This window comes from Oryctolagus cuniculus, chromosome 12 (assembly GCF_964237555.1).
Source record: "Oryctolagus cuniculus chromosome 12, mOryCun1.1, whole genome shotgun sequence".
NCBI lineage: Eukaryota > Metazoa > Chordata > Mammalia > Lagomorpha > Leporidae > Oryctolagus > Oryctolagus cuniculus.
This window is the reverse complement of record NC_091443.1, coordinates 36,377,402-36,390,789: the sequence shown is the minus strand read 5'-3', so window position 1 is coordinate 36,390,789 and position 13,388 is coordinate 36,377,402. Positions and strand designations below refer to the sequence as shown.

Here is a 13,388-nt window from a genome sequence, read left to right as displayed (position 1 = left end):
GACAGGGACCCAAGTACTTGAGTCATCACTTTTGTCCTCAAGGGTGCACCTTAGCAGGAAGCTGGAGTCAGGAGGGGAGCTAGGACTTGAACATCAGCCCTTTGATATGGGATGTGGTTATACCAAGTGGCACCTTAACTTGCACCAATTCCTCCTCCCTGCCCCCATGCCGCACCCCTCCCCCCAATGTTTGTTTTGAACAGTATGATAAACATCTTGGTATCAAAATCATTGGCTACCACATTTAGGTGATTCCTCCCTCAGTTCATCCCCCTGCCTCCCTCTATTAGAGTTAATCCTGTTCTGGATCCAGTGTTAATTTCTTCTATGCCTTTAATGAAACAATTGTTGGGGAGTCATATAAATTTGTCTTTTAAAAGTCTAGAATATAATTTTTAAAAAGATTCATTTATTTATTTGAAAGTCAGAAAGACAGAGGGAGAGAAACAGCGCTTTCACCTGTGGTTCACTGCCCAAATGCCTACAACAGCTGGGGCTGGGCCAAGCTAAAGCCAGAGCCAGGAATTTGATCTGGGTCTCCCACAGGAGTGGTAGGAACCCAGGCACTTGGGCCATCATCCATTGCCCTTTTAGGCACATTAGCAAGAAACTGGGTTGAGGGGTTGGTGCTGTGGCATAGCAGGTTAAGCTGCCATCTATGATGCTGGCCCAGGTGCTGGTTGAAGTTCTGGCCACTCCACTTTGGATCCAGCTCCCTGCTAGTATGTCTGGGAAAGCAAAAGAAGATGGCCCAAGTCTTTGGGCCCCTGTACCCACATGGGAAACCTGGAAGAAGCATCTGGGGAGTAAACCAGCAGATGGAAGATAGCTCTCTCTGTCTCTGTCTCTCTCTCTGTAACTCTACCTTTCAAATAAATAAATACATCTTAAAAAAAAAAAAAACTGTATTGAAAGCAGAGCAATCAGCACTGGAACTGGCACTCTGATTTGAAATGTCAGCTTAACCCCCTAGCTCATTCTTCTAGTATTTAATTTTACTTGGTAAGCTTTATGGTATCTTTTGAAAGTTTTTTTTTAAGATTTATTTATTTGAAAGAGTTACACATAGAGAGAAGGAGAGGCAGAGAGAGAGAGAGAGAGAGAGAGAGAGAGAGAGAGAGAGGTCTTTCATCTGCTAATTTACTCCCCAATTGGCCACAACAACCGGAGCTGCACCAATCCGAAGCCAGGAGCTTCTTCTGGATCTCTCACATGGTGCAGGGGCCCAACAACTTGGACCATCTTCTACTGCTTTCCTAGGCCGTAGCAGAGAGCTGGATTGGAAGTGGAGCAGAGAGCTGGATTGGAAGTGGAGCAGCCCGGACATGAACCAGTGGTTGTATGGGATGCTGGCACTGTAAGCAGTGGCTTTATCTGCTACGCCACAGTGCCGGCCCCCTTTTTGAAAGTTTTTTTTTTTTTTTTTTTTTTTGATAGGCAGAGTGAACAGTGAGAGAGAGAGACAGAGAGAAAGGTCTTCCTTTGCCGCTGGTTCACCCTCCAATGGCCGCCGCGGCCGGCGCGCTGTGGCTGGCGCACCGTACTGATCCGATGGCAGGAGCCAAGTGCTTTTCCTGGTCTCCCATGGGGTGCAGGGCCCAAGCACCTGGGCCATTCTCCACTGCACTCCCTGGCCACAGCAGAGAGCTGGCCTGGAAGAGGGGCAACTGGGACAGAATCCGGCGCCCCGACCGGGACTAGAACCTGGTGTGCCAGCACCGCAGGCGGAGGATTAGCCTGGTGAGCCGCGGCGCTGGCCCCCTTTTGAAAGGTTTTACTCAATCCTTTATTGTTAAGATTCATCCATATTTTTGAATGAGGCTATAATTTTCTTCATTTTGACTGCTCTAGAATACTACATTATAATATTTATATTCCAGTTTATACATTTTATGGTTTTGGGCATTTGGGTTGTTTTAGACTTTTTATTTTCTCTTTTTTATTTAAAACGTTTATCTGAGAGGCAGAGTGACAGAGATAGGGGGAAAGAGAATGAGCAAGTAAGTTCCCATCTGCTGATTCACTTGCCAAATGCCCACAGTGGTGGGAGGTTGGAATGAGCAGTAGCTGGGAACTGGGAACTCAATCTGAATTGTCCACGTGAGTGGCAGGGCCCGATTAATTGAACCATCATTGCTGCCTCCCAGAGTCTGTATTAATAGGACAGTGGAGGCAGGAGCTGGAGCTGGAGATTGAACCTAGGTCCTCTAATATGTGGCCAGTCCAAAGCACTGTCCTTATTTTAAAAACCTTACTCTCTTGGGGCCGGTGCTGTGGCATAGCGGGTTAAGCCACTGCCTGCAGTGCCGGCATCCCTTATGGGCGCTGGTTCTAGTCCCTGCTGCTCCACTTCCAGTCCAGCTCTCTGCTGTGGCCTGGGAAAGCAGTGGAAGGTGGCCCAAGCCCTTGGGCCCCTGCATCCATGTGAGAGACCCTGAAGAAGCTCCTGGCTTCAGATCAGCACAGCTCTGACCATTGCAGCCAATTGGGGAATGAACCAGCAGATGGAAGACCTCTCTCAAAAAGAAACTTACTCTCGTCTTTTTCATATCTAGTGTTCCTTAAAAGTCTCATATCAATATGATTCTTACTCATTTGTATGTGATTATTCTCTGGAGACTTTAGAGTTCTTTTTTTTTTTTTTTTTAAGATTTATTTATTTGAAAGGCAGAGTTACAGGGGAGAGAGAGAAAGAAGGAGATAGGGAGGGAAGGAGAGAGAGAGGTATTTTCCATTCCCGGCTTGCTCCCCAAATGGCTTTAACTGCTGAGGCTGCACCATGTTAAAGCCAGGAGCCAGGAGCTTCATCTGGGTCTCCTACATGGGTGGCAGGGGCCCAGGCACTTGTATCATCTTCTGCTGCTTTCCCAGGCGCATTAACAGGAAGCTGGGTCTGAAGTAGAGCATCTGGTGCCCCTATGGGATGCTGGTGTCACAGGCGGCAGCTTAACCTGCTACACCACAAAGCTGGCCCCTTGAGAGTCTTTTAATTTGATACTCTGCTTTCAATATCATGTGTCTAGGTATGAAATTTTTTCTTTATCCATTAGACTTCTGTAGACTCTTAGTGTGAGAATTGTCTTTTTGTACCTTATGGGAAATTCTCCATTTAAAAATTATTTTCTCTTTTTGGAACTACTGTTTTTCAGATGTTGGTCCTTCTACTTCTGACTTCCTTATCTTTTATTTTTCAGTTTCTTTTTTTTTATTTTTTTATTTTTTTTATTTTTTGACAGGCAGAGTGGACAGTGAGAGAGAGAGACAGAGAGAAAGGTCTTCCTTTGCCGTTGGTTCACCCTCCAATGGCCGCCGCGGCCAGCGGCCGGTGCACTGCGCTGATCCGATGGCAGGAGTCAGGAGCCAGGTGCTTTTCCTGGTCTCCCATGGGGTGCAGGGCCCAAGCACTTGGGCCATCCTCCACTGCACTCCCGGGCCACAGCAGAGAGCTGGCCTGGAAGAGGGGCAACTGGGACAGAATCCGGCACCCCAACCGGGACTAGAACCCGGTGTTCCGGCGCCGCAAGGCGGAGGATTAGCCTAGTGAGCCGCGGCGCCGGCCTATTTTTCAGTTTCTTTAGTTTTCTGTTATCTTTTGAGAGAGTTTCTCAAAGTAATGTTTCAGTTCACTCACTCACTTTTCATCTGTACCCATTCTATTATACCTTATTCTTCTTGTTTAGTTTTATCTAAATACATTTCTGTATGTGGATTAAGTTCCCTTGTATCTTTTCTGCTGGGTTTTGTTATCTCAGCCCTAATGGTGCTCTTACAATTTTTTTTTTCCTTTTTCATTATTTGAGAAAGAGAAAGATGAAAGAAGAATAAGGTCTGTTTCCCAGTTTTCTTTATAGTCAGTTCAGGTTTATGTTCTTATGGTAACTTTTCTCAGACTTTTATTTTGGATATTAGATAATTAGAGGCTTCTGAGAATAATTTTTTGGAGGGCCAATGTATTTAGGGAACAATGGGCTGAGTGAAATGAAGCAGGAATCTTTACAGTAAAGCCGTTTCAGAGCTGTTAATATGATAGTGCACAATGTGACTCTTCAATAGGGAGACTTTAATATGTAGAGTTTTTCTCATTAGAAATAGAACACTTGGCTAAGTTATATTCCTACTAAGGCAACAGAAACCACCTGTTATTTTTTAATTGGCAGAAGTTAAATAAATTAGATTTACTTTATTGTATATTTGCTTTAATGCAATTTTTGTTAAAAATCTATTTCAGGTTAGAAGCCGGCTTTATGTGGGTAAGCTCTATTTTTTATATTTTAGATCTCATCATTTTTGTGTATAATTTAAAAACTTATAACTTATGATAATGTTTATTTTTTAGGAAGAGAGAAAAAGCTTGCTGTAAAACTTTCTGAACTAATTGAAGAAAAATGTAAACTACTTGAAAAATTTAGCCTTGCTGAGAAAGAGGTAAGATAGTTATGAAAATAGCATTTCTGTTAGAGTCAGGAAACTATATTTCTCCATGTAGGTAGTTCTGGGTGAATAGTTATTTGCAGTGTATGGGCTTTCTGTTGCTCCTCATCTTCAATGCTGAACAAATCTTAGATAGCCGTTGTGGTAGGGGTGATATCTCATTGTGGTTTCATTTTGTGTTGTCCTGACTAATGAGTATCTTTTTTTTTAACTTTTATTTAATGAATATAAATTTCTGAAGTACAGCTTATGGATTACAATGGCTTTTCCCCCCCATAACTTCCCTCCCACCTGCAACCCTCCCCTTTCCCGCTCCCTCTCCCCTTCCATTCAGATCAAGATTCATTTTCAATTCTCTTTATATACAGAAGATCAATTTAGCATATATTAAGTAAAGATTTCAAGAGTTTGCACCCACACAGAAACACAAAGTGAAAAATACTGTTTGAGTACTAGTTATAGCATTAAATCTCAATGTACAGCACGCTAAGGACAGATCCCACATGAGGAGTAAGTGCACAGTGACTCCTGTTGTTGACTTAACAAATTGGCACTCTTGTTTATGGCATCAGTAATCTCCCTGTGCTCCAGTCATGAGTTGCCAAAGCTATGGAGGCCTTATGAGTTTGCCGACTCTGATCTTATTTAGACAAGGTCATAGTCAAAGTGGAAGTTCTCTCCTCCCTTCAGAAAAAGGTACCTCCTTCTTTGATGACCTGTTCTTTCCACGGAAGTGACATCTTAACCACTATGCCAAAAACCTGCCCTTGCCATGCTGATTTTGTGTCATGCAACTTCACTCAGTTTATTAGTCCCAACAGTTTTTCGATGGTGTCTTTGGGGTTTTCTATATAGAGGATCATGCTATCTGTAAATAAACATAATTTTGCTCCTTTCTTCCTGACTTGAATAAATTTTACTTTTCTTGTTTGATTTCTCTTGATAGTAATTCTGTGTTAGCTGGAAGTGATGAGAGTGAGTGAGCATCCTTGCCTTTTACCAGTTTCTCCCCACTGATTATGCTGTTAGCTGTGGAGTTTTCCTAAGTAGTCTCTGTTGTGTTGAGAAACTTTCCATAGTGAAGCTGTTAAAAGAGCTTTTGTCCAGAAAGGATGTTGAACTTTTTGAGCATCAACTGACATGGAGATATGGTTTTCATTTTTCATTTTGTTAAAGTGGTGCATTCCATTGATTGATTTGCATGTGTTAAACTAGCTTTGCATGTTAGGTGTAAGTCTCTCTTGATCATGACGTTTAACCTTTTTGATGTGTTGTTGAATTCAATTTGCTGATATTTTGAGGATTTTTTCACTGGTGTCTATCAGATATACTGATTTTTCTTTTGGTGTCTTTTTTTTTTGCCTTGATATCAAGAACATTTTGACCTCATAAAATGTTAAGAAATGTTTCCTCTAGCTCTGTTATTGGGGAAAATTCAAGGAAGTATTGGTATTAATTCTTTGAATTCAGTTGTGAAGACTTGTAGGCTTTTCTTTTTTGGAGATCAGAGTACCTTAATGAGAGGTTGAATTGTTAAGCCTCAGTTCAAAAGATTTGTCTGTTTCTGGTTTAGACTTTTTATTTATATATTTTTGTAATTTTGGTTGGTATTAGTTTCATATTGCTCTGTAACAGAATGCTACAAACTTATGCATCTGGGAAAGCAGCAAAAGGTGGCCCACCTGCTTGTGCCCTTGTACCTATGTGGGAGACCCTGGATGAAACTCCTGGCTCTTGGCTTCGCCTGTTCTATCCACTGTGGTCATTTGGAGGAGTGAACCACTGGATGGAAGATTTCACCCTTTCTTTTCTGTCTCTGTAACTCTTTCAAATAAGTAAATAAATTTTTAAAGGTCTGGCGCTGTTGCACATCAGGTTAAAGCCTTGGCCTGTAGCACAGCATCCCGTATGGGTGATGGTTCCAGTCCCAGCTGCTCCACTTTGATCCAGCTCCCTGCTAATACTCCTGGGAAAGCAGCAGAGGATCGCCTGTCATTTGGCCCCTGCACCAGTGTGGCAGACCTAAAAGCTCCAGTCATTGCAGCCATTTGGGGAGTGAATCAGTGGATGGAAGACCTCTCTCTCTCTAACTCTTTCAAATAAATAAGATAAATATTTAAAAAAAATCCTAAAAAAAGAGAAAGAAATGAAAAATGGAGGTCGGAAATCAATGGGCTTAAATTAAGTCATCAGCCAGTCTGTTTATGCTTGCTCCTAGAGAGAATCTGTTCTTCATTTAGGTTCTAGAGATTGAAAACATACCTTGACCCATAGCTGCATCCTTAATCTCTGGTTCCATTTTCACATGACTCTGTTTCCTAGTTTTGATTCTCTTACGTATCTCTTGTAAGGGTCACTAGCATTAAATTGGACATACCAGAATAGCCTGGATACTCTTGCCATCTCAAGATCCTTAACTTAAGCACTCCTGGAAATTTTGGGTAGTAGGACATAGACACTTTTGGAAGAGTCAGCCATTTAACAGGGTCCCATCCTAACGTGTGAGCTACTTTGGCACATTTTGGAATTTATTTCCTTTTTTTATTTTTTAAAAAAGATTTATTCATTTATTTGAAAGAGGGAGAGAGAGGGAGGTCTTCCATCTGCTGGTTCAATCCCCAGATGGCTGCAACAGCCAGGGATGAGCCAGGCTGAAGCCAGCAGCCAGGAGCTTCATCCACGTCTCCCATGTGAGTGCAGGGGCTCAAGCATTTGAGCTATCCCCCACTGTTCTCCTAGGCCACTAGCAGGGAGCTAGATCGGGAGTGGAGCAGCCGGGACTCCAGACTGCTGTATCTGCTATGCCACAATGTTAGCCCTCTATTTTTTTTTAAGGCCCTCATAATCCACTGGTCTTTTAAAAAAAATGTTTTTTTTTTTTTTTTAATTTTTATTTGAGAGACAGAGACACACAGACACAGACAGACAGATCTTCCATTCATTGCTTTACTCTCCAAATGCCCACAATAGCTGGCACTGACCAGTCTGAAGCCAGGACACCAGGACTCAGTCTGGTTCTCCCAGTGAGGTCCCTAGTACTTGAGCCATCACTTGCTGCCTGCCATGGTGCACATTAGCAGGAAGCTAGAATCGGAGCAAGGACTCCAGTGCCAGGCAATACCTTAACTGATGCTTAAATCCTAGACTTACCTTTCTAAGGATTCCCTCTTTTTTTTTTTTTTTTCTTCTAAATTATTACTGTTTCAGTAGCTCTGCAGAGGTCTTCAGGCAGATCCTGGTTTTGTGGTAATTTGTCAGTCTCTTTTTGTTATTAGTAGGAAGCCTGATCCAAAAACTAACCTCTTCTTCAATTTAATCACATAAAAAAGACTTATTCATTCATTCATTCATTCATTTGAAAAGCAGAGAGAAGGAAAGACACTGATGTTTTTAATAAAAGATTTATTTATTGGTGCTGGTGCTGTGGTGTAGAAGGTTAAGTATCTGCCTGCAGTGCTAGCATTCCATGTGGGCACTGGTTTGAGTCCAGCTGCTCCACTTCTGATCCAGCTCCCTGCTGATGGCCTGGGAAAGAAGCAGAAGGTGACCCAACTGCTTGGACCCCAGCACCCATGTGGCAAACCTGGAAGAAGCTCCTGGCTCCTGGCCTTGACTTATCCCAGCCCTGGACATTGTAGCCATTTGGGAGTGAACCAGTGGGTGGACGATGTCTCTCTTTCTGACTCTGCCTCTCCTTCTTTAAGATTTATTTATTTATTTTAAAAAATTTATTTATTTATTTGAAAGAGTTACACAGAGAGAGGTCTCTCATCCACTGATCATTCCCCAATTTTCCACAATGGGTGGAGCTGCACCGATCTGAAACCAGGAGCCGGGAGCCTCCTCTGGGTCTTCTGATGTGAGTGCAGGGGCCCAAGGACTTGGGCCGTCTTCTACTGCTTTCCCAGGCCGTAGCAGGGAGCTGGATCAGAAGTGGAGCAGCTGGAACTTGAATCGGCATCCATATGGGATGCTGGCACTGCAGGTGGCAGCTTTATCTGCTATGCCACAGTGCCAGCCCAAGCTTTATTTATTTATTTGAAAGTCAGTTACAGACAGCGACTGAGAGAGAGAGAGAAAGAGAGAGAGCGAGCTTCCATTTGCCAGTTCACTCCCTAAGTGGTCACAATGGCCAGAGCTGAGCCTATCCAAACTGGTACTTGAACTGCTGCTCATGTGGGATCCTGGCACCACAGGTGGTGATTTAACCAGTTGCTCCACAATACTAGCCCCATTTTTAAAAATTAAGTATCGGAGTAAGTGCATTTTGCCAAATCTTACAGCATTGTATATTTTATTACACTTATTTCTTCTTCTTCTTCTTCTTCTTTTTTTTTTTTTTTTAAGATTTATTTATTTATTTGAAAGGTAGAGTTAGAGAGAGAGGGAGGGAGGGAGGGAGGTTGGTTTTCCGTCTGCTGGTTCATTCCCCAAATAGCCACAATGGCCGGAGTGGGGCTGTTCTGAAGCCAGGAGCTTGGAGCTTCTTCTGGGTTTCCCACATAAGTTCAGGGGCCCAAGGGCTTGGGCCATCTTCTACTGCTATCCCAGGCCATAGCAGGGAGCTAGATTGGAAGTGGAGCAGCAAGAACTTGGAACTGGTACCTGTATGGGATGCCAGCACTGCAGGCGGAGGCTTTACCTGCTATGCCACAGCGCTGGCCCCTATACTTATTTTTTACTTGGTGATGATTTATCTCTATCTTTTAAGGATTTTATTTTTTATTTTTCCCTACTTTGTTATTTTTTGTGTGCTATTAATTATAAGTGAAAGTTTCTGATGACTAGTCATAGATTTCTGTTTAGTGAACAGGCTCAAAGAAGAGATTTTCTTATTAGGATAACAGACAGATTACATGTGAATATACTTTTTTGGACAAACCTTTGAAAAATACTTTATACATTAGGATTTTTGCCATCAGAAAATTTAGTAAAGAATGCTAATAGCAATTGTAAACCTGTGTTCTCTTAAGAAGCAGATTTTGGACAACTTTTTTAGTCTTACTGTGAAGTTCTGCCATTAATTGCCTGAGCTTGTGGTTTACGATGGTTAGCAGCACTGGGGCTTGGTTTGTAATAGTGATCAGATTTGAAGACCTTAAAGCCAAATAATCCAAGTAAATTTAACATATGTGTGGAAGTAGATTTTGTCTGCTTCACATGCATCTGTCGGTTGTACCTGAGCAAGTACAAACAGAGGAGCACCACATGTTGATAAGATTTGATGATCCTTTATTGCCAGCAGTGGAGAGCTGGCTCATGCCCTAAAGAACTCTTGACCCTGAAGCTCAAAGCAACAGAGTTTATGAAGGCAAAAACCAAAACGAGGTGTGTGTGTGTGTGTGTGAGGGGGGGGGGGGGAGAATACATGGTTGCTAGGATCAGGGAGGAATACGTGGTTATTAGGGTCAAGCTGACCTAAGGCCTAATATCAGTTACAATCTTGACAATAGACAAATTACAATCTTAACATTAATCCAGGTGTAGCCTATCTGTTTTACGTTTGAAGGCATTTCTATGCTCTGCCAAGTGGGTTGCAGTGTACTGTTATTGTATGAGTACTGTTACTGTCTGAGTTTTAATCATAGTTTCAGACCAGAGTCTCATGGTGGGGGGTGCTTTTTCAAGGTATAGTCTCTAGTGCTCTAAAATAGAGTCCCTACTGTCAAGTATTACCTCATATCCAGATAAAAGTTGGGATAAAAGTATAGTTTGGGGCTGGTGTTGTAGCGCAGCAGATTAAACTGCCACCTGTGACGCTGGCATTCCATATGGGTGTCTGTTTGAGATTTGGCTATTCTACTTTTGATCCAGCTCCCTGCTAATGTACCTGTGATAGTAGCCAAAGATGACCCAAGTGTTTGGGCCCCTGCAGCTGGTGGGAGACTGTGATGGAATTCCTAGCTCCAGGCTTTGGCCTGGTCATTGCACCCATTTGGGGAGTGAACCAACGGATGGAAAACCTCTCTGTTTCTCTCTTTATCTCTCTGTAATTGTACCTTTCAAATAAATTAAATAAATAAATAAATAGATCTTTATTAAAATGATTTATACTTTGTACTCACAGTGTTGATTTGTTTCAGTATGAAGGCGTAGAGACACATTTGAAGGATGCCAGCTTTGAAGAGTCAACAGAAGTACAAAGTTTGGAGGTAAAAAATACAAATGGCATAATCTTAAAAGCTGGGACAAGGATTGTCGCTGAATAATATAAACTCTAACAATAATATGTTATCTCAAAACTAAGTATTTCAAAGAAATGTGAAAAAATATCTCTAGATGTTAAAACTTAAAAATAATTAAACATTGGAAATAGATCATTAGGTAGCATAAAATATTGTGAAAATTTGAGCGCTTATTAAGCTGCATATTTTGAGTGATGCATATTCCAGTGAGGCATATTCCAGTGAGTTCACTGGAATTTTATTACTCGGTAGAAGCTCTTTGTACTTCCTGTGAATTTCTTGAAGGTGACCTTTCCTTTTTTTGGCTAAATTTACTCCAGAAAGAGACATGGGATTCATGTTAACAAGTTTAGGATTAGTGGCAACAATAAATTACCTAAATTGTGACAGTATTTGCCTTTACCTAATCTCCAGAATATTAGGAGTTATTTAAAATTAGATCAAAAGTTTACATTATTTAGTAATGGTATGCTGCTAAGCGTTTCACAACTGGCTCTCTAAAAAAACATTTGCCAAGTTTTGTGGTGTAAATGCTCCCACCATACCCAATCTCAAGCTACCAACATGAGGGTCCTGAGTGAGGAGTTTCCTTGTTAGTCGACTTTCCTGAGCCTGGTGTGATTCAACTCTTTGTAAGGAAGGAAAACATTACTTTTAGCTAAATTAAGACAGATCAGGGTAAGTGATGGGAGTATCTTGCTACTGTTTAAAGGTGGAAGTGTGAAAAACAGTAGTGACAAAAGACAGAAGGAGCCTACTTAATGCAAAATTAAATTAGAGAATGGTAGACATTTTACTTTGTTGTATAGTTCAGTTCCATTTAGCAGTTTTTAATCACTGATGTCTGTAGTCATCAGACTGTCTATTTGTCATGATTTAGAATTTCCTTGTGGAGTCTAAATTTATTATTCTCTTTTTTCTTCATTTGCTACCTAATATCTTCAAGAATTTGTTGAACATCTTCTGTTTCATTTGATGACACTCTTTACATTTGATCTTAGCCAAAAGGCTGAGAAGCAGTGTTGATACTTTTAAAATTACTGTCCTAGTAGTAATTGATTAGTAGTTTGATAAATAAAAAAGAATTTTAGAAGGCATTTGGAATGCTAACAGAGGAGGAAAAACTGGGTAGCAAATATACTTACTTAACCTTGTTGGTATTGTAGATAAAATGTTACCAAGGCAGTACATTTATATAACCTAGGAGTAAAATTAACTAACTGAATATTTGGGAAAATTTTCTTTAATTTTAGTAATTTAAAAAACATAGTATTTATTTTCAAGAATAGTAATCATAATTGAATACAAAATATGTGATAAAAGTTTTAAAAATTTAGTACTTGAATCTGTAGGTAAAATCAAACCAATAGAGTAATTCTTATTCAGATCTATATAAATAGCCACATTTGGGGAAATATGTAAAAAGAAGTATATTTTAAACCACTGTATTATATTTATTTTGCTTTTGTTTTTGCTTATATTACATTCTTTGAATCTTTTAATTTTTTTTGTTTTAAACAAGTTTGTTGAAGGATCACAAATATCAGAGGTATGTTTATTATAGTATTTAAATCCAGTTGGAATAATCCAATAATCACTTTAAATTAAAAAATTACACAAAATATGTCCTAATTCAATATCAAATATTATGAAGCAATCTTGATTGATTTTTTAGTTTATTCTTGATGTTATTATGTTATTAATTATATTGATTAGTCATTTTCCTATTTTTTCCTTTATAATACTGTAGAGGAGAGGTTGGCAAACTGTACTCAATGGGTTCTCAACCTATTTTCATTAAAAAAAAATTGTATTGGAGTACAGCCATGCTCATTCATTTAGTATTACCTGTTTCTCTTTACTACATCATGGGTGAGTAGTTGTGACAAAGACTGTGTTATCTGCAAACCTGAAATGTCCACTTTCTGACTCTGAAGAAGTTTGCTGGACACTGCTAGAATGCTGATATTTTAATGTTATAAAAATAAGCAAAATCTATAAGCTAAACTTACAGTACATTTGTTTGATTGTACTCATCTGGACCCTAACTAAAAATTCCTATGTCTGTGTTACAAATTTGGCTTTTTTTATTTTTTCAGACAACCCATGAAAAGCTGGACAGCTTCAAATCTAAGCTTGAGGATGAAGTATTCTTTTTAGAAAAACAGTTAGAAGAGGAGAAATCTAAACATTCCGAACAAGATAAATTGGTAAGGTTTTTGTACTTGAGGAGAGTATAACCAAAAGTATGTTAAAGAGGTTTTAAAAAGTAATGATATTGGCTAAAGTATTATATGCACTATACAAAAAGATAAAGAATACAGGAGGCTGTAAAATGAGGGGACATTTTCCAGACGCATTCTTTTCTCTTCCTAGATGTCACCATGTACAGTTTTTTTTTGTTGCAAATTTTGTCACAAAAATTTTCTATGTGCATTATCAAAGTAGCTCATATAAGTAATTTAAGTTGCATAATCACATATAGAGTGAATAGTTTCTGTTATTAAAAAGGTATGCTGTGCTCGCTTCAGCAGCACATATACTAAAAAGGTATGATAACAACATGATTTTGTCTGTTTTAAAGTCCAGTTTAAGGAACATCTTGATGTGTATGAGGTTACTTACTAAGATATGATGTTGGGGCTGGCGCCGCGGCTCAATAGGCTAATCCTCCACCTAGTGGCGGCGGCACACTGGGTTCTAGTCCTGGTTGGGGCGCCGGATTCTGTCCCGGTTGCCCCTCTTCCAGGCCAGCTCTCTGCTGTGGCCAGG

The 13,388-nt window shown here is 40.3% G+C and overlaps 1 protein-coding gene across 25 annotated transcripts in view; it reads left to right on the top strand.

Moving 5' to 3' along the window:
• MIA2 (MIA SH3 domain ER export factor 2) overlaps window positions 1–13,388 on the top strand; it is a 116,881-nt gene that overhangs the window by 42,523 nt on the left and 60,970 nt on the right. For 13 of the 25 annotated variants that reach the window (XM_017348272.3, XM_008269521.4, XM_008269519.4 and 10 more), the window contains 5 exons: window positions 4,229–4,250; window positions 4,337–4,425; window positions 10,515–10,583; window positions 12,139–12,165; window positions 12,716–12,826. In XM_017348272.3, the coding sequence (XP_017203761.1) occupies window positions 4,229–4,250; window positions 4,337–4,425; window positions 10,515–10,583; window positions 12,139–12,165; window positions 12,716–12,826 (318 nt within the window). The remainder of the gene's footprint in view (window positions 1–4,228; window positions 4,251–4,336; window positions 4,426–10,514; window positions 10,584–12,138; window positions 12,166–12,715; window positions 12,827–13,388) is intronic. The other 12 variants (XM_051822174.2, XM_008269522.4, XM_008269520.4 and 9 more) reach the window with 1 other exon arrangement.